We start from the raw sequence: 20,972 nt of genomic DNA, 5'->3' as shown, positions 1-20,972 counted from the left end.
TACTCTGGGACGGAGGGAGTATCAAAATTTTCAGTTGAACTACTGCCGTTCAAAAGATTTGGGTGGAATGGAATGGCTGACACGTGGAGCCTCTTCTGCTGGACCCTCAACGTGCTGTGCAGTCAGAACTTATCAATTTTGAACTTTCTTGTTCAATGTCTTACATTTCATAGTAGTAGTAATACAATTTTCAAATATAAGTTCACTATATTTTTCTGAAAAATTTCATATTCCATTTCCACTTGTTTTTATATCTTATTCGATTGTTGAAATTCTCTTTCATATATATGCTCATTATTGGGGCTGAGTCAGATACGATATGTTGTATCGTACTCCCTCCGTTCTATTAAATACGGAGTATGTAACATTTGATAATCGCCACGTAATTTTATGCAGTTGTGTTTTGCGAGTTAATAAAGAGAGAAAAATAAGAGTGGTGAAAAAGTAGAGATAAAGTTATTTTCATTTTAGAAAACGTTTCATTTTTCATATGCGGTGAGAGGGCGTTAGTCGTCCGTTCGTCCGCTATTGTGCTGACGCAACGGACGAGCGCAATTTTTATTTATTTATTTATTTATTAATTTCAACTCTATATATATGGCTCGTTGCACTTCATTTCATTTCATTTCGTTCGTCCGCTATGGTGCTAAGCTATTATTGTGCAATATTTGTCCAAAGTGCAATGATTAGTCCTAATGACGTGGCAGGAGGTGCTTTTGGTTAGTCATTGTGCTAGGCTAGTGGGATGTCCACGTTAATGTGGATGTTCTAAGATTTTTGGCGGACTGGAATTGGGTTTGAAAATTGACATGGAGTTTGGTAGAGATCGAAGTGTGTTTGCCGTGGATAAGAATGGTATGAAATGAAGAAGTCATGTCATGGCTAGTACAAGTGTACAACTGATGTGGAAACAATCGTGATTAATTGAACCTTAGCTCACATGTGTGATGGGTCCAAACTCTAAACTATATTAATGTCAAAAAATCATTTTTCTATTGTCTAATCACTAGTATTAGTAATAGATTGCTTTGTTTCTTAAGTGAGTTATATTGAAATTAAATGGCATTTAGTGGGCTTTCAAGTCCGTTTCCCTAATTAATTTTCTATTAATAAAACTTTAGCTCTTGTACAATTGGTTGAAACCTCACGTCAGCTCAAAAAATTCAATTCCATCAATAACTAACCATAATATACACAAGTTCAAAGTACAAAACTACACCATTCGGAATTTGAAATATTTATAGCCAATTTACTTAATAGAGAGAATACATATCAGTCAAATTTTAATCTTATTAGTATTTTCGATTGAATTGAAAAAGTGTGACGGTTAATCTCGGAACAAGGTCACGTCACGTAGGACTAGTCTTAGCTTTCGAATCTTAGGGATCAATTCAATATCGGGTATCTCGGGATAAGTTAGTCTTGAACTACACTAGCCGATCCAAACTCCCAAAAGCATTTGGCTAACAAACACCAACAGTCTTTGAATTGGACACATAATTAAGTTCGTAAAGAGATGCAGTTTACACAAGAAACATCTACATTCTACACCACACAATAATTAAAGTATCACATCACATTAAATTTTGTAGCAAAGCAATATAACAACGAAATAAAGCACCTGCTGGCAATCCGCTGTCCAAAAACTAACAATATATATGGCTCACCGTGCATTGACAAGAACCCTACAACGAGTTACAAACTTGTCGAATATCATCACATACTGCCGGACCAGACAGATCATTGCACGACAAGCATCATTTCTTGCCTTGATATTTTTGGACGGCCCTCGGAGCTGCACATAAGTTTGTCAATGTCATAGAAACATCATGTTTAAGTGAGGAGCTACTGTAAAATGCTTCTACTTGTTCAATTACATTACTTGGTTCTTACTGAGGTTATGTTTTCTTCGATAATCAACACTATTTATGATCAATCATACGCAAATGAGTAAACCAGCATATGAGTAAACCGAATGTGTCCTATAAAAACGAACTAACTACCAGATCAAACTATACAACATAAAGACACCCCCAAAGTGAATTTCTCAGAAAATTTCTGACAGACAATTTGGACATATATCAGATATTTAAAAATAATTCGTCTAAGACACTGACGGATATTTAAAATTTAATCACAAGGGACCATCCGCTACCGATTTGCATAATTATACACATTAATTGGCATGAATATCTAGAAGTACAATATGATTTCTGATTGATGACTAATTGATCTTGAAAACATCCATGAAAATGAGAAAAGTTGAACAGAGCAAGATTCTATCAAACTATGAACAAGAAGTGAACTCACCTAGCCCAATTGCATCTGAACTCTTCATGATCCTCAGCCTCTTACATGTGTCAATAAACATCCTGTAAGCAAAGCAGAGTGATGCCATATTACACAAATTACTAAAAGATGGTAGTATCTTTCGAAACATATTTCATGTCATTAATAGGGAAAGCGTGAAACTTAAGGCAAAAAATAACCAGAACAGTATCTTAGGACTAGACAATCTAACAACCAGATCATATTTTAGGCTTCTCCAATCAATGATCAAGAACAGTATCCATGGTATGACTCCCTAAGTTCATTAAGTTCACCACAGCAACGTTCATTCCCCTGATGGAAAAACTATCAACGATGTTCAGCTAATCTTACTTAGCTGAACTTACCTGACCGAGGTTGTAGGAAAACTCAGTACTTGAACTCTGTAGTGCTCCAATAAGAAATTAAACGGAAAGGAAAATGCATTACAAACCTACTTTCTGAGGTATGTTCTATGGCAATTGCACTAAACTGAAGTGCTAATGGTAGTTTAAGACCACAACTTTTATTTAGTCTTTAAATGACGTCAACATTGCAATTTTTATCAATTTTGTATCAATCTATGGCACGCAATGAGTAGAAGCACTAAAAACATTATAGTGCAAACTTCAGAAATTCATTCAAAATAGCTAACCTACTTCAAATATGCATCTTGTGCAATTGATGAAAGGTAATAAGATAATGTTCAGAACTATCAAATTAAAATCATCAGTATATAAGTATTAATAAAACTAGCAGATCAATGCCAATTAAACGAATAGAAACAAGGCCAATGGATCTTACTCCCATGGAACATCACCAACAAGCATCCAATCGCCATCTTTATCCTCGTAGGTTAGAACATATTCAGATCCGTTTAGCAAGTCCTTCATTTTGCTCTCACTCATTATCTCCGCCCCAGGAGCACCATGGGAACCATACTGGCCTGCATCATGCAATGGCAGTGACTTTTGCTTCTAGAAAGAACTTAAATCTTTAACTAGTAAAGAATCGACCCATGCAGCAACATAACTCACCTATCGTAAAGCAGCTGAACATCTTCTCCAGAGCAGATGAGAGTCCCTGGTAGGCAGAGTAAGTTCTGAGGTCGACCTTCCTTAGGTATGGAGCACCATCCATACTCACTTTCACAAAGGATGCGCCACTTGGTGTCTTACCATCTACCTCTTCATTGTTCTTTGAGGTAGTTGCCAGAGTATTCTTTCTGAATTGTCTGACAGGTGGCCACCCAACAACTTGTGCCCTGGCATGAGACGAGTGAGTATAAGATCGCGAAAATGAAATCACAAAATTCACCATCTTAAAGCCAAATTATCCAGTACTTTTCCTAACATCTGTTAGGCATCTAGTGAATAGCTGTGACTTGACACTGAATGCCATTAGAGACGAGCCAGACATTGCTTATAATTAAGACTTACTTGGTAGCAGGGGTACTAGCATCGTTATTTGTAGCAGCTTTGTAAACTGCTTCTTTCACCTTAGTTGGTTGGGCTGCAGAGACTTCATTCGAAGCTTTGATACTTGGGTTCGAGGAAGGTCTAGGAGAGAACATAGTATCAACTTCCGAAGCGAGGACATGTTTCCCCTACATGACATGTTTCAGATTTACAACACTAATCAGGAAAAAAAAAAGGGTAATCACGCTTCACCATTTACCTGCGAGGTTCCATTCATAGCATCAGAAAACACTCGTTTATTGCCTGTAACCAGTGCCTTCAAGGGATGAAGAGGAAACAGCAGCTTCTCATCTACTGCTGTGGAACTCTCAGGACAACCCTCTGAACCCCTCCCCAGAGACAGGGTTCCCGGGGGCCCAAGCCTTAGTTCTGTGGCCTTTAAGTTCAGACCACGGCAACTGTAGTCCGAGGTGCTGGATATTGCCGAGCTATCAACAGATGAACAGTCAGATATCCCCATGTAGTTACGCTCCTTGAGTTCTGATCCATTTTGACACACACTTTCTAAGGAGGTTGGAGAAGCCAGCAGGGTAATGTTGCTTTGGTACTCGTCCCCACCAACACCGAGAAGAGGTGCAGACATCAAGATTTAGGTTACAGTCCAGTTCTTAACTCAGTAAAGCTACGAAAACCAAACTTCTTAAGAAAATCTGAAAACTTGTAGAACAAAATTGTTTAGGTAGGTATCACACAGATCCAGCAACCAAACTAAATGCAAGCCTTTATCAGAATTAGATTCATTCAAGCTCAAATTGGACACTGCAATTAGGCAACACAAAACCTCAAAATCCCACCCTGGCATAACCTAAGCTCGGATTTACTTAAAATGAAAGTAATTTCACAGTCTAATCCTACAATTTCAGTTTATGAGACCGTAGCAGAAAAGTTTAGCTCCACAGTCATGCCAACACCCTCATGCATAACATAGATTAAGCAGGAAACAGAACACTTTCTAAAAATCGAAAAACGAAAGCTCGCAGAGGCTATCTTATCAACTGTTAACAATTACATTTACTACTAGTTTCACAATTAAACGATTCAAATATATTTAAGAGCTGATTCCACGGAAATGAACTAACCGCAAAAATAAATAAAAAAAATCACAACATAGACACGAAATTGGGGAAATTAGCATATTTAGCAACACGCTATAACACAAAATCCAGAAAATTTCTCCAGAAATAGTGGTGCAGTAGGTAGTAACATAGTTTCATAGCTAGCAGATGATAAAACCCCCAAAATTCAAGCAGCTCGTGTACTCAGTCGCTTCGAAAGAAGAAATTTACCAGAAAATTAGCGGAAGAGAGGCTGGAAGTTGAGATTTGCTGAAGAAATTGGGAGAAAAACTAAGGTTCTTCCATGGTTGATAGAGAGAGAAAAGTTGATTTTGGTGTGGGAGACAGAATTAGACTCTTTGCTTAATAAATTAACATGTGTATTTCGAAAAAAAAAGTGGAATTGAGGGAAATGTAAAATTATATGGAAAAGACAAACTTTAACATCATAATAATAATAACTACATTTCATAATTGCATAACTTAATTTAATCGTAATATTAGTTATATAAAGTCTCGTTTTGATTCCATGCATATTTAGATAATGTGGAGAAAAAATGTGTGACAAAAGTGAAATGCCTGTTTGGCTTTTATATATTCAATCTGTCTTGTCTCATTTTAATTTAAGACGTTTTTCTTTGTGCCATTGTAGTCTTTAAAATTTAAGAAAATGATAACTAAAGAAGATATGAATTAAAATTTAAGAAAATGATATTTAATAAACTAAAGAAGATATGAAAAAGCATGTTAGTGAAAGTAGATAACTGAAGAAAAGTTAAAATAATTGACAAATTAAAATAAACCATATTTAAATATATTGATATTTATTATAAGTGAAATGATTCAATTATATTCAAATGATAAAAAAAGAGTGAACTACGTTAATCGTTAATCGCATCTAAATTTTCATGTTTGTTATTCCATATAAATGGCCCTTGAACTTTAACGATATCATGAATATTTCCTAGACTTTTTAAATCTCTCTTATTTGTTTATCTAATTCCTTCTCTTTTCAATTAAATAACTATGCACTTTTCTTAAATCTGGCGCTAAAATAAAACGTCTCGAATAACTTGAAAAATTACACCACAACATTCATACTATAATTTAGGAGTTAGGACTACCCAATTTTTTAGTTCAAATAAAGATTTTATCATTCACGCAGCTTAATGACATATGTATCATATAAAGACTGATAAAAACAAATATAACTACCAAAATACAACTAATACGATATAACTACTCAACATTATTAAAATGTTAAAACAAATTTATTCAAAGCCCGTCATCATATTTGTACCATACAAACATAATTATCAAAATGATGACTCCCCCATTTTAAAAAGCATATGATAACTCTACATAAAATAGCATATGATATTCTTTCAAATGATTAGTATAATCTACTGTATAATATGATAATTAGCAAAATATGATTTGTAATGGAGCCCACAAAAATGCTGTCAAATGCTGTAACCCACTACAAAAAAATACCAAAACCCAATTATATTATTTTTATTTCTAGAAATTATTTTAATGTCCTTAATCTCTGGCTTTATTATTGGGAAATTGTTTTTTTTAAAAGAAATTATCGCGTATGGTTACTATGGTATTAGAATTGAACTACTTAGTTCGAACAAAATAATTTTTAATGACCAGGAATAATATGTTACATATTTATGTGAATATCGTCAATAAAGATCATTCTTACTATATCTATGACTCTATAAATTTGTTTTGTTCTATACTACATCAATTTAATTTTGGCACATTAAAATTGATATAGTTTGTACAAAATAATGATGTACCTTAGATATTATAATATACTACTACTATAAAATAAATATATAAAGGTTAACATAATAACATGTGACTAAAATGAGAGCGATGATTACGATTTCTTTTAACTTTTATTCATCGAATGAGTTGTTTTTATAAGAGCATATATAAAATGATATAAACTTGTTGAAGAAGACTGAAGAGTGAGATTTTTTTCTTCAGGTGAAATAATAATGGCTGCCACTTTTGCTAAAAACATTAAATGTTTTTATTGCATTTGCGACTTTTGATTATTAAAGGAACAATCATTTTAAAGCGTAACGTTACATGTACCAAATTAAATTAATTCTAACTTGAAATATACCCACTCCATAAAATTTCGATTCTAGATATATTTCTCTCATTGTTTAGAAATTATTGTCATAGCATTGGTCAGTTATGGAAAATATGTCCATGTTTGATGTTTACTTTTTTTCTTTTTGTATAAGTCCAATATATAATTTCTAACGCGTAGGTATTACTAGCTACAACATCCAATGGGACTTAAAAAAAAATTTATGCGTAAATCTGAAAAATGAAAACAATTTATGTTACTTCAAGGTAATTTGTAAGTCAGGTAAGTTTAACATAAGTTAGAGGGTAATAAAAGACGTCATGCAAACTAATACAGCCAAACTTCTTCAAAAAGATTAATGATAATAAATCCCTGATTTGCGAAAGTATAAGAGCCGTGATTTATATAATTTGGGGACTTTAATTATGACACCTACTTATTTCGTTTGGACTCCTCTGAATTCCACTTTTGTTTGAAGCCAAAGGACAACCCAGGTAATGTTCTTTGGTTCTGAGTGACCAACATTGTTGATGACGAGAAAGAGACCGAGAGAGACAGGCGAGACGAAGAAGAGAAATGAAATTTATGTGGAAAGAAAAGAAATACTAATAAAAAAAATATTTATACAGAAAACAATATCATTTTAAAAATTTCCAAACGTCGCCATTCTGAACAACAAATGTGTTGTCCATGTAGGATTTCATGGATGTAATACCATCATCGAATTCATCAAAATTAGTCATCATTGTTCGTTTTGAAATGTTGTAGGATTAATTAGAAGTTAACATAACTTGGTGATATAAATGAAATACATTAATATTTACTCCACTCCCGTCACTTTATACTAGTCCCTGTGTCTCAACAAAGATGATATTGGTCTCGACGTTCGAATAAAGATGATTTATTTTCTGAAAGATGCGTTATTTTACATGGTGTTATTTGATAGTATTTCTTATTTTAAAAAATGTATCCTTTTTGCTGGGAGATACTATTAAAAAAAAAAAAGTGAGTCATTCAATTGAGACAGGAAAAATATTTTTTAACTACTATTTTAAGTATTCATATCCAAGAAAAATACTCCATCTGTCCATTAAAAATAAAATATTTTTTTTTGGATCCCATTAAAAATGAAACGTTTTTTAGTAGAAAAACTTTATTTCTATTTTCCATCTCTCTTACTTTAATCACTTTTCATTAACTCACAAAATAATATTATGTAAAATTTCATGTCGAAAATCAAATATTTTATATTTACTAGTGCGAAGGGAGGGTGTACTATATCATAAATAATGAGACGATGGAAATATTAATTAAAAGCAATGTGTGTGGGAGAGTGGAAATATGCAAAGAGGAGACAAATTGAGAAGTCGTCGACTCAATTTGGAGACAATAAACCTACTTTTCCAACCTCTTTGCCGTATTCTGATTGCGACATCTAACCTATTGCACAATTTTCTCCACATGCCGCTTTAATATTTAAAATAAAAAATACTCCCTCCGTCCCATAAACATAGTCTCACTTTGATCTGACACGGGTTTTAAGAAATGTAATGAAAAGTTAGTTGAAAAAGTTGGTGGGATGTGGATCCTACTTTTAAAGTATTAGTTTTATAATAAAATGTGAATAAAAATGAGTTAGTGGAATATGGGTTCACTACCAAAAATGGTAAAAGTGAAATGGGACAAACTTTGTGGGACGGACGGAAATGGAAAAATGGGACAATCTTTGTGGGACGGAGGGAGTATACTACTATTATAGTTGTAATTAATATATTTTGTTGGAAACAAATTTGGAGGTACTTGGCCTGTGTCCCGATGGCGAGTCCGCGCGAGTGTGTGAGCCGAGGCTAGTGTCGTGCACATCGCACTGGGAAAGTGCACATATCGGACTCGAACTACCGGCACCCATGGGCGGGCCCACCAATAGGTGGAGTTACTTAAGCCCCACATAATTTTTTGATTCATTATTTCTATTGTTATTTTTGTTGAATTTGTCCCAAACCATTTTTGGCCCTTACAAAATTGATTTGAATGAAAGAGCAATTGCTAGCGATTGAAGGACTAGTACTAGGCAGTTGAGATTAGAGAAATAAAAAGTAAAACTCTTGCAAAAAGATTAATTTGAAAAAAATGAAAATGTCAGCATAGGAATAGAAAATAGAAGAATAAAAGTCAACAAATGGTCTTACATAAACCAAGTTCATTGATTTTGAACTTGGATACTTGTCTTTCCAAATTCCAACTATTCATTGATTTTCAATCGAATATAAAGATACTTATATATAATTTACATGGTCGAACGACTCGAACTGTTGATTCCAAATATACAATTGAATTCCATTAATTACAATTGGATACACTACAAAACATTATGGTTTTACAAAGCTTTTTCACAAATCATATATTTCCAATAATATATTTATATTTGTAGCTACCTTCCAAATTTCATGGCATGTATCGTTCTAATATATATTATCCATGTCCATTTCTGATAACGTCATTTATTCCATATCATGTTTCAATTACTAAAAGCATCTTTTACGTCTCAAGCTTCATTATTTAATCATTTTTATGTATTACAAGTGTTACTAATAGGTTTGGGTCAAGAAATCATGGTGCATGTCAGGTATATGTTGGAGTCGGGTTTGGGTCGGATCGGGTCTACCGTTTTTTCCATTATATCAGACAAAAGTTTTCATTTGTTATTTTAAATCTATTAAGGATACTTGCATATCAATATTAGGGGCCAAACTATCGTTGTTGCATCGCCTCTACCTTCTAATACTGATGACAACATTTCGTATTGTATTCAACTCATGAGTTTTCATTTGTTCTTTTAAATCTATTAAGGACACTTGGATATCAATATTATGGGCCAAACTATCGTTGTTGCATCGCCTCTACCTTCTAATACTGATGACAACATTTCGTATTGTATTCAACTCCTGAGTTTTGTTTGTTCGATCTGGGTGACATATTTTTTGGCAAACATAAAAATAAAAGGTATTTGCATTTAATATAATATTAGGAGGGATCCATGACATGTTCAAAATCTTTTACAATATGCCTAGTTAAAACTCATATAATCCCTTGACATAAAAAGTTGAGCAACAAAAACGATTATTACATTTATATCAATTGGCCATCATAGCTTGCATTCTCCCACCCTTGAACATTAAATTATGCTTAACAAAAATGATATGACATACATTAGCTTTTGCTGGGAAATTGTCATAATCACAATGCATCATCATCCACATTATGATGCTATAATCATGTTGCCTCTTTGCTCCTACGCAATCGTGTTGTCATCATCATTGTCATGGCCAAGGCATGCCCATCCACCCATCATGGGATGCCACTTCATCACATATACCACATTTTGGCATACATTCTTGTTTGAAAATGTCACATTATACCTTCTCACTCTTCACTAATGGAGAGACACATGCTAATATGTCCTAGTTGGTTTTATTTGTCGCCTAAGGAATGGATTCATTCTTTCAAAATTATTTATTTCTCACTCAAATTGTCTCATATTTTATTTTCCATCTATCTGAAATTAATTGTCTCATTAAGCTCTCAGTAATTTTGATAAATGAATACCACATTTCACTAACTCAATTCTCTTATATTTTTTTTAAATTAAAATATGATTCACTTCCTGAGTTCCACTATTTTATTGCACGCGTACACTTTTCTTTATATTTCTTAAGATATAAGTTGAGTCAAAGTAATATAATTATTCACTAGAGTACGTTCTTGAGTTTTAGGCATGATGTAATCAGAAATTTGTTTTGGGATATATGAGCTATATTTGATCAATTTCGAGTTTGAAATTTCGAAATGATAATTTTCCTATATCTCATTGTGATGATATTGTTTTTTACAAAATGATTCACACAAAATACTTAGTATTCAATTATGTTATATGAATAAAAAAGTTTATTCCATAGGTGCTTATAACAAATAAGCAAAAGTTTAAAAGCATTTACTATCTTTGAGCTACATATAACTCCATTAATCAACGTGAAAACTAATAAGTTAAACCGATTAACCATAAAAAAACGACGAAATATGAATTAAATGTTTTTGTAAATGACCTCGATAGCTAGAGATGGTCGACCATGTCTATTGGAGATCGAGGTCGTTCATGTCTTCACTACTGTCTACCAATGATTTGGAGACATTTGTCTCAATTTGATTAGCTACTTGAATTTTGTTTGGATATGGAGGTAAAATTTTATTCTCCCCTTTTTCCTGAAAATTTGTCACATATTTTTTTTTCGTTCATTCCTAACAATTTGTCACCTTTCACTTTGTGATAGGAGTGATAACTCATCTAGGGATGGAAATCCATGAAAAAAAATGACATTTTTGTTCATGGATTTCCTTTTATCACTCCTATCAAACATGGCCTTTACTATTTTTGGTAATGGACAACACATTCTACTAACTCATTCTCACCCATATTTTATTTTAAAACTACTAATATATAAAAGTAGGATCACATGCCACTAACTTTTTCAACTCACTTTCTATTACATTTCTTAAAACTCGTGCCGAGTCAAGTGACGAATTTTGAAGAACGGAGGGAATAATATTTTATATTTGTCCTATTTAAGATTAATACGGTTTTCTTTTGGTCATTCCAAAACAAAAATATTCATTTTCTTCTTTTGTAAAAAATTGAAATTTTAAGCAAATTAGACATTACTAATTGCACAGCTGGTTACATTTGTTTCTAATTGAAATCCTATATATTATAACAATGAAATATTCTCTATATCCTAATTATCTTTATTTTTAAAAGAGGATCAATATTTTATTCTCATAATTAATCGAACCATCGACCTATTAAATTTATGAGAAATATATTATCATATAAGTTGCGTTTTATCGTTAACAATCATTCTCTCTCAACCTTTCCTCATTGCCGACCTTTCTTGCCAATTTGCATCCGTAGATCGATATCGCTCCCCTCTCTGTGCTCTCAGACCTCATCCCACTTGTCCCTTTAATTTCATTTTCCCCAATTCACAGTTTCTATTAATTTTCCGTCTCACATCCTTCAACTAAGGAATCTAGGGTTTTCGAATATGGAGAATTCTTTCGCTTTGGAATGGTCCACTAGCATTAGGTGAACGAAAAAAGCATGAAGATAAAAATGATACGACTATAAAAACAAATACTATATTTATTGTATATGTGTGAATATTTCAAAATTCTGATAAGAGTAGTTTATTACTCCTTGTTTTAAATTAATGTAACTATTTTTGCAAAGGAAAAAAATTGGCTAGTAATGAAATGTTAAAAAAAAAATGGGGTGAGAGAGGCTCGAACTCTCGACCTCAGGATCACTCAAACACAGCTATGAGACCTACGCGCTAGCCAACTGCGCCACCACCCCTTATGTTCAACGCTGATATAACTATTCTAAATTAATATGGCTAAATTACAAAGTGAATGTTGTATTTTGTAAAGATATCTATCTTCACTTGAAATCAAATCCATCCAATGCCAATAATTTATTCATTTTCCAGAAATATTTACGTCAATCTTACAAATAAGAATCTTGTAGTATCACTTTTTTATTTGTATTTTATATTTTATTACAAAATTCTTAAATATTCTCTCATTGCTTCAATTTCGGCAAACAGTCAATTACCATGTTGCGCAATCATTCTATCTCACCAATGACATTTCCTTATTGGATGTGAGCAAATTTTGTTCACCATTTTAGATTTTTTGTTCAATAACAAACAAGTGTCTCATTTATCTTGTGAACATTAAAATCGTATTATAATGTAACTACCGAAAAATAATAAAAATGTATAATGCAAGTGCCCCATTAATTATATACTACTATACTATACTATACTATGCTGTACTATACTATACTATATTATACTAGTGACACGCCTATGCGATACATGGTTCATTTTATTTTTTCATAATATTTAATGCTGTAAAATGATTTTATAAAATGATAAGCAAAATAATATTATATTCTATATGTTAAGATTTATGGCCTGAAAATGGATCGAACCCGCGACCTCTTCGGGATAACTCCAACGGCTACATTGGAGTTAGTTGATCTAACTAACTTGATCGACGACGGTGGAGATAAAGAGATTTGTCAAGATCGATCTGGACCATAGATCTCGATGTTGAGCTGATGGAATTGATCCGGTTAAAGGCTAGAACATAGGAGGAAGAAGTAGATTTAATTAATTTGAACTTATTTATTACAATAATTTGGATTCAATTTTAAATAAATAAGTAATTAGTTAATCCATTAAATAAAATATTAATTAAAGTTTATTTAATTATTGGGAATTAAAAAACATTTTAACAGAATAACCACATTAATCTCATTAGTTAAGCAATCAAAACATATATAAAGAGGAAATTTTGAAAATAATACTATTAATGAAATTATTATAAATTTATAATTACATAATTTGTTGCAATTTAAAATGTTTTAAACAGAGAAATTAAAAGGTATTTTTGAGGAACAATATAAAATCAAATTGATTAAATCAAACCTTTCCCTACAAATTTAATGTTATCTAAGTATTAATGACATACGCTAATATCGGTAATTAAACTGGAACCGTCAACTTTCTATGGAGTCTTATTCGTACATTTTAAATAGAAGATTTTTAGATTACTTTTTTTTTTAATATAAATATATATTATTTTATTTTTCCAAATTTTCCCCAGTCATCTTAGTGTAGAAATATAGTTATAAGCTTTTTTTGACTTCCATTACAAAAAAAACTCCCATTTTCTTTTACTCCCTCGGTTTCATAAAAATATGCACACTTTTCATTTTCGTCCGTCCCATAAATATATGTGCATTCCATTTTTGGAAAGTTATACTATCAGTTTAATAATGTAGATCCCACTATACGCTAACATTACTTAATTTAACTAGCATTCTCCTTCTCCATGTCATTCTCATCATCTCTCTTACATTATCAATTTTATCTTAATTCTCGTGTCATATCCATTGTCCATATTTTTATAGAACGGGAGGAGTACTTTTTACTAAATAAAAAAGCCCGAATCTATTTCTCTTATTTCAAGCCCAACACACATTTCAAACATTTCAATTCAAGCTATTACAATGTCACCTCTTTGTGCATGATTATTACAACTATTATTACTGTTACATCCATAATAAAATTAATAATCGATTGGGATGGTATAATTATTAACCAAAGTAGCAATGTTCCCATAAAGTTTTAGCCCTATAAACTAGGTCTTTGAAGGGCAAGTCGCAAACGTGAAGATTTGCGTATTCCATAGTGATTACATTAATGAAGCATTCATTAAAATTTCTATCAAGAATGTAGATGCAACATGGATTAGATAAGACTACTGGGTCAAGTACATCTTTACATAAATTATTCTGAAATTCAATCTTACATTCTGGTGTAGGATCTAGACATTGTGCTGTTGCAAATTGGGTATCCATCACAACAAAAATTGCAATTACTACCAACAAAGTTGCAGCCCGAATTATCGTCAGATACATATTTGTTTTGAATATTTCTAGCTATATTTACATTCTTATAGAGTAGTAGTTTGATGGAAGTTAGGATAATTTATTGCAACATTATTTAATTCATGAAACCAACACTTTCTTGTAGCGTAAGTTTTTTTTTTTTTGTTTTTTTTTTATCGGTAATTAATATGGTGGGTTCAATCCTTGGGATTAATCACATTCGAAGCTGTTGGAAAATATAATGCGAAAAATAAAACACTAATGCAAAAAATAAAATACTGGAAGAACTAAAGACTAGTATAATTTATTATGATGGGTCATGATCCATCATGAGTCATGACCCCTTTAATATAGGGAAGGTATTATCATATTCCTAATCTTATTTATAATCCTAATCTTATTTGGTAGTTATACAAAATATGGATATCTATAAGTTAGTAATAATTAATCTAAATAAATCTATTCATGTCTTTTTTTTTTTAAATATATATCTTCGAACACTTCCCATCAACTTAAGTATCAGATTTCGATGCATAACTTACACTCTCTTTAATTTGATAAATAGCTTATACTCATACTCAAGAGTCCTTTAATTTATTTATTTTTGATAGATTTATTCGTATTATAGTGCGTTTTCAATTCATTATTCATAGTTTAATTAGATACATATAAATAAATTTAAATAAGAAATCAATACAAAAAGATGGAATCTTTTATATTTAAGAGAATAGATGGTGGCTGTGAGTGTTATTTCTAAAATAAATAATAAGGTAAACGATATTGTTGGATCAATAAATAAAGAAGGGATGGAATAATATTTAATGACATACTACTGTCAACCTTAAATAATAGTGTTGATGAAAATACATCATTTAGAAAACAATATTCCAAATATCATCACACTATTCTCTAGTTATTGCACATTAGACGCATTTACTAGCATCTAATAGGACAATGTTCACTGTCTATAATTTGAACACTATTTCTATCAAAACACCAGTCTCCAATGGCCTTCTGAATTGTCTGAACATCACCAACATAAAAATATGATTATCTATTAAACATAAGATGATTTTATATTTTATAGTAGTACAAAATTAGTTCAAACAATGTTGAGTATTTATGTTACGCCGGGAGATATGTCCAATTTATCTCCCAATTTATTTATAGAGAAAACTTATACTATTCACTATAAAATCAACCTGTCTATTCACTATAAGAAAACCATGTTTACCAAGCACCAAAGTGCTAAGAAATATAGCATTTCCCAAGCACTTTTCCGAGCACAAATGGTGCTAGGCATATGCTTCCGGGGGAATTGTTTCCGAGCACAACACTAGATTTTCCGAGCACATTCACGTGCTCAGAAAAAGTGGTCAACAAGTTCCGAGCACCACCAAGTGCTCGGAATTTTTCCGAGCACAAGTGGGTGCTCGAAAGGTTTCAAATCAGCCATGATATATGCCGAGCACATATATAGGTGCTCGAAATTCTGCCATTTTTTCACATTTCATTATTTTTTATATTTTTTTATTATTTCAATTTTATTTTAATTCTTTTCTGAATTGCTAGTATTAAATATAGGAATAAAGTAAACAAGTTAAAATGACATTAAATTAACTAAAATTGTTTTACAATTCATTTGAATACAAAAATGCTTGAAATATATATATATAGTTCACCTAATTTTTCACTCTTCATTTGTTCTATAAACAACTCCCTTTGCTTATTCGACTCTTCATATACTTTTTTCAGTTTCCCCTCTGCAGCTTTTTATTCATCTCCATCTCATCTCATTCCTTATCTCGATCTTCATCTCACTCTTTATTTGGTCGCGAGCTTCTTGAGGTCGTTGCTTGAAGAGCTCCTCGAGCCACTGTGCTCCATCTCATGTGAATCCAACATAATGAATCGTATTCATTTTTTCACATAAGGCGCCTGAAAAAAGAATCGCGTATGAATCCCAATTAGAAATTTCAGTTGCCTTAAAATGAAACCAATAAGCTGGTTTGATATGCTCAACAAGATTCACAAAAATGTCATTAACCAAGAACAACATATAAGGGTCTGTAAGAACACTTGAGCATCATCAGCCCTAAACTAAGAAGAGTTGCTCGATTAAAGTACTCTTCTCACACCTTTGGGAATGTTCAAGGACTTCATAACTTCAGCTGGAACAGAGAAAACCAACGAGAGGGAAAACAAGATTAAAGAATCAGAAAACAAGGACATCTACGAGCAACGCAGGACCTGTCCAAATGCATAATTCATGCCATTACAAACCATCAAATGCGGCATATCTACATAATGCAGAAGTTTCTTAAAGCAACCTAACTTAACTTCACAGAATTTGGCTCGTTAGCTTGTGAGCAAGTTTCGTAAGTAAGAAAACATTAAAAATGTGAACAAACAACTGGAATCCTAAATTGTTCATATAAGTATAAGGAATATCCAATGAAGCATAAATTAGTAAACCAATTCGAGAGAAACTAATCAACTAGAGATTCAAAGTGATAACCTAATCTGCCAGTTAAATTGCTAAATACAGAGATCATGATTATGAACAGTAGATTCAAAGTAATAACCTAATAAATACAGAGATCATGATTATGTATAGTAGATTCAAAGTGATAACCTATCTGCAGTGTATAATTCCAATTGGAGCAGGAAATCAACAATTACACATAATGAATTGATGAATTTTACCATTGAGTACTCTGAGGTCAAGGGTATCGACGTCAAAGAGGGCAGACATGGTGCCTGTACCTTCTCATGCTTTTTTAGGAGTATTACACTATTTTTTCGATCATGAACTAATTATAATATGTCTGTTTTCTTGGAATGCAGTGCTCTTTTTCATTGGAAGATCCATCACAGGTAATTTTATGGCTTTTGTGCTGCTTTACTTTATTTTTTATTTATATTTCCAAGGAATGTATAGGTGTGAACATTTTTTCTGAATTCTTCATTTTAGAGGTTTTTTGTTCCATTTTAGTCGAAAACTTTGCTCACTCACATTTTCTTCTTCTCAAAAGCGAGAATTTTGTTTTGATGATCATTTAAGGATTTAAATCATTTAATTGTCAAACTAGTTGTAAAATAATTGATTGACCGTTGATAAGATAGAATGCCTACTATCATTTTGAGAAAATTTGATCTTAGTTTAGGATTTTATGGTTTTGTTTTGCCTAATTATAGTGTCAATTTGAACTTCAATGAATCTAATCGGTTGGAAATTGAATACTACTCCATCACAACAATACTTTTTTAGATAATGTGTTAGGTTTGGATTCAAATTATATTTTTCAATCGGTTTGGATTAGTCAAAAACTAGTCCTAAAAAGAAACAAAGCAAGTTTTTATGTCCTCTTCTAAAATGTATAAATGTGGAAAATACATGCTGCAATTTCCCTATTTCCTTACCCTTTAACTTTTGGAGAAAATTAAATTTTAAAAATTTTAAACCTAATATGGTCTACAATGGTAAAATTGAAACTTTAAATTATTGGATAAAAATTGACATGGATATTGGGTGTGCTGGTTGATTCTGGGCCGTTGGATCTTGATGATCGGCGGTGTAGTGAAAAATTGGGATTGGAGTATAGCATAGAATCTTCAATCAATGATTGTAGCTATTTCTCATAAATTAAAGATGAACAAGAGAAATGAATGCAACTTTTGTTTTTTCTATTCTTTTTCTTCACGAAGGATGAATACTCACAATCAAATCAAGGCTATCATAAGGTTGGAGATACTGTTTTATATGTTCATGTTGATCAAATCTCAAGCCATTGATGACCCGCTATTCAATGTTACTTTCATCACTGATGCTGCAACAAAGGAAGCTCGTAATAATTATAATTTTCCATTAAAATAATAATTATTATTAATATTTTATACTTATAATATACTCAAACATATTTCTTTGACTAGTTTGCTTAGATGGAAGCCCAGGAGCATATTATTTTTCTCCGGGATTCGATGATGGAGTTGATAATTGGATTGATTTTCTTCCGGTCAGTACTTATACTTTATCCGTCCATAAATAATAGTCACATTTTTTTTAGCATTGTTTCTAAAAAATGTGACTATTTTTAGTCACATTTTCATATAGAAAATGCTAAAAGAAATGTGACTATTTTTTGTGAACGAACAAAGTATAAGTATTGATCGGAAGAAAAACAATCCAATTATCAACTACATCATCGAATCCCGGAGAAAAATATTATGCTCATAGGCTTCCGTCTAAGCAAACTATCAAAAAAATTTGTTTCAGTATATTATAACTATAAAATATTATTAATAATAATTAATTTAATGAAAAACTATAATTATTATGAGTCCGCTTTGCTGCAGCATCAGTGATGAAAGTAACATTGAGTAATGAGTCATCAATGACTTAGAAATTTGATCAACGTGAATAGATAGAACACTATTCCCAACCATGATATAGTCTTGATTTGACTGTGAGTATTCATCCCTCGAAGGGAAAAAAAAAAAAAAAACACAAAATCATCTTTAATTAATGACAAATACTTACAAAATCATTGATCGAAGATTCTCAGTCACCAAATCTATGCTACACTCCAATCCAATTTTGGCCCACACGGCAGATCATCAGGATCCAACGGTTCATGTCAATTTTATTGCTCTTATTATCCAATAATTCAAAGTTTCACTTTTAGGTTTTTAAAATTACAAATAAAATTTAATTTTATCCAAAAATTAAAGGGTGAGGAAACAGGGAAATTGCAGCCATTTACGCAATTAAAATTGTTTAAAATAATAAAAGAGGACAAGAAAACTTACTTTGCTTCTTTATAAAATTTTCCACTTTGAAATTTGGACTAGGACTAATTTTTACCTGTACAACTAGTTTGACAATTAAACGATTTAAATCCTTAAAAAATCATCAAAACAAAATTCTCTCTTTTGAGATGAAGAAGATGTGAATCAGCAAAGATTTTGACTAAATGAAACAAAAAACCTCTAAAATGAAAAATTCAGAGAAAATGCCAACACTTATATATCCCATGGAAATGAAAAAAGTTAAAATAAAATAACGCAACACATAAGCCATCAAATTACCTGTGAGGCTGTGATGGATCTTCCAACGTAAAAGAGCACTGCATTCCAATAAAACAGACGTATTATAATTAGTTTATTAATTGAAAAATAGTGTAATAATGAAGAAGAATGAGAATTTACAGGCAAGTGAAAGGCTGAAGGGAGAAAGGTAGAGTGTAGCAGTTTAGCTCTTGAGGTGGACTATGTGAATTGTGAAAGATAAGGTGAGAGATGTAGCTCGATGAAGTAAAGAGCACAGCTTGTGCATTGAAGCTTTAGAAGGAAAGAAGAAGATGACCATTGGTGATGACTTTTGATGCCAGCTGGATTAGTATACTTATTCCCTCGATCCATTGAAAATGACCACCTTTCCTTTATTTTTTTTTGTCTCAATCAAGATGATCATTTTCTTAGAAATAACCTCATCTCTCCTCTTTCCTGATTAAAATATTCAACTACCTTTTTCTTATTACTTTATTCCACCTATCAACGCTTCTTAAAATTCCGTGCCACTCAAGAATATGGCCATCTTAAGTGGGATGGAAGGAGTAGTTGATAGAGGAGTTATCGTGTGTGACGCACAACTAGCTTTATTCACAATTGTAGTGTAGCTAGTATAAATAGGTCATAGCTCATTGTTTGTACCAATTCGAGTACTTTCTCTGATAAATAAAACCTCCCCTTTTCTCTGTGTTGTCTTCTTTGTTGTCTTCTCTATAAATCAAACCTAAAAATCACATAATTTTTTAATGTGCATGAAAAATAACAATAGAGATAAAAATACAAACACATTGTCACTTCAACACCATTAAAATTTATTTCTACCGAATTCATTAATTTATTTCTATATCATATCTATATTTCTAGGTCACTGGATGGAATGACCATACTTACTTTTTCAGTCCTTAAAATCAACATACACCAATACTCCAATAGGCCACTCAGATGGAATGACTCATACTTACTTTTTCAGTCCTTAAAATCTACACACACCACTTACACCATGTGCCGTGAAATTGAAAATAATTGAGTTTGCATATTGGTATATGTCAAATCTTAACTTCCAAAATCGGCAAACACAAATTCCAATGAAAATTAACACTTTGTAAAAAAAAAGATGGGCAGTATAATTAGATCATTCTAACAAATTCACAAAATTTGTGTTTGGATTGTCGACCGCAACGACAGTTTTATATTGTCCCCCGCATGGATTTATTTGCGGATCATTTCTATAAGGCCTCAAACTAATTAGGGTCGGACAAGAATTATATACACCTTCCAACTTTTCTCAGACACCCGATGTGGGATGAGTTTGTACTCACAAACCTCATCCTCAAAGCAGATTATATCGGGAATAGACAGACGCACACTGGCGGACCCACATGTAAAGGAGGAAGGGCTTTAACCCCTAATGAACCTAATTTTTCAATATTTTTCTA

General features: G+C 32.1%; 1 protein-coding gene, 1 long non-coding RNA gene and 1 other non-coding gene across 5 annotated transcripts; all 3 read right to left on the bottom strand.

Moving 5' to 3' along the window:
• Positions 1–1,464: 1,464 nt before the first annotated feature.
• LOC125200955 (auxin-responsive protein IAA8-like) lies at positions 1,465–5,229 on the bottom strand. 3 transcript variants are annotated; one of them, XM_048098805.2, is made up of 7 exons: positions 5,072–5,229; positions 3,985–4,442; positions 3,747–3,913; positions 3,345–3,571; positions 3,112–3,253; positions 2,311–2,372; positions 1,465–1,795 (listed from the first exon to the last, which is right to left on the bottom strand). In XM_048098805.2, exons 2-7 carry the CDS (start codon positions 4,366–4,368, stop codon positions 1,758–1,760), a joined length of 1,020 nt encoding a protein of 339 aa, XP_047954762.1. In that variant the 5' UTR covers positions 4,369–4,442; positions 5,072–5,229; the 3' UTR covers positions 1,465–1,757. The 3 variants fall into 3 exon arrangements, with proteins under 3 accessions (XP_047954762.1, XP_047954764.1, XP_047954763.1); XM_048098807.2 differs by having other exon boundaries at positions 3,985–4,407; XM_048098806.2 differs by having other exon boundaries at positions 3,985–4,435; positions 5,072–5,227.
• A 7,046-nt stretch (positions 5,230–12,275) lies between these two features.
• Positions 12,276–12,363, bottom strand: TRNAM-CAU (transfer RNA methionine (anticodon CAU)). Its single transcript is given in 2 exon segments — positions 12,276–12,311; positions 12,326–12,363. It is a non-coding gene; the product is annotated as a tRNA-Met (tRNA).
• A 3,690-nt stretch (positions 12,364–16,053) lies between these two features.
• On the bottom strand, positions 16,054–19,816 carry LOC125202348 (uncharacterized). The gene is made up of 3 exons (XR_007173082.2): positions 19,675–19,816; positions 19,555–19,592; positions 16,054–16,404 (listed from the first exon to the last, which is right to left on the bottom strand). It is a non-coding gene; the product is annotated as an uncharacterized LOC125202348 (long non-coding RNA).
• Positions 19,817–20,972: the final 1,156 nt, after the last annotated feature.

Source organism: Salvia hispanica, chromosome 2 (assembly GCF_029641045.1).
Source record: "Salvia hispanica isolate PSC_SH4W2 chromosome 2, Shi_PSC_v1, whole genome shotgun sequence".
Taxonomy (NCBI): domain Eukaryota; kingdom Viridiplantae; phylum Streptophyta; class Magnoliopsida; order Lamiales; family Lamiaceae; genus Salvia; species Salvia hispanica.
The sequence above is the reverse complement of the archived record's forward strand: the minus strand, read 5'-3'. Positions and strand labels throughout refer to the sequence as shown.

Bases quoted from the DNA above. Each gene is read 5' to 3' on its own strand.
- LOC125200955 (XM_048098805.2), bottom strand. From the start codon at position 4,368: ATGTCTGCACCTCTTCTCGGTGTTGGTGGGGACGAGTACCAAAGCAAC. The intron at 3,914-3,984 runs GTAAATGGTGAA...CATGTCATGTAG, and splicing joins CTATGAATGGAACCTCGCAG to GGGAAACATGTCCTCGCTTC. The intron at 3,572-3,746 runs GTAAGTCTTAAT...GTCTCATGCCAG, and splicing joins GCTAGTACCCCTGCTACCAA to GGCACAAGTTGTTGGGTGGC.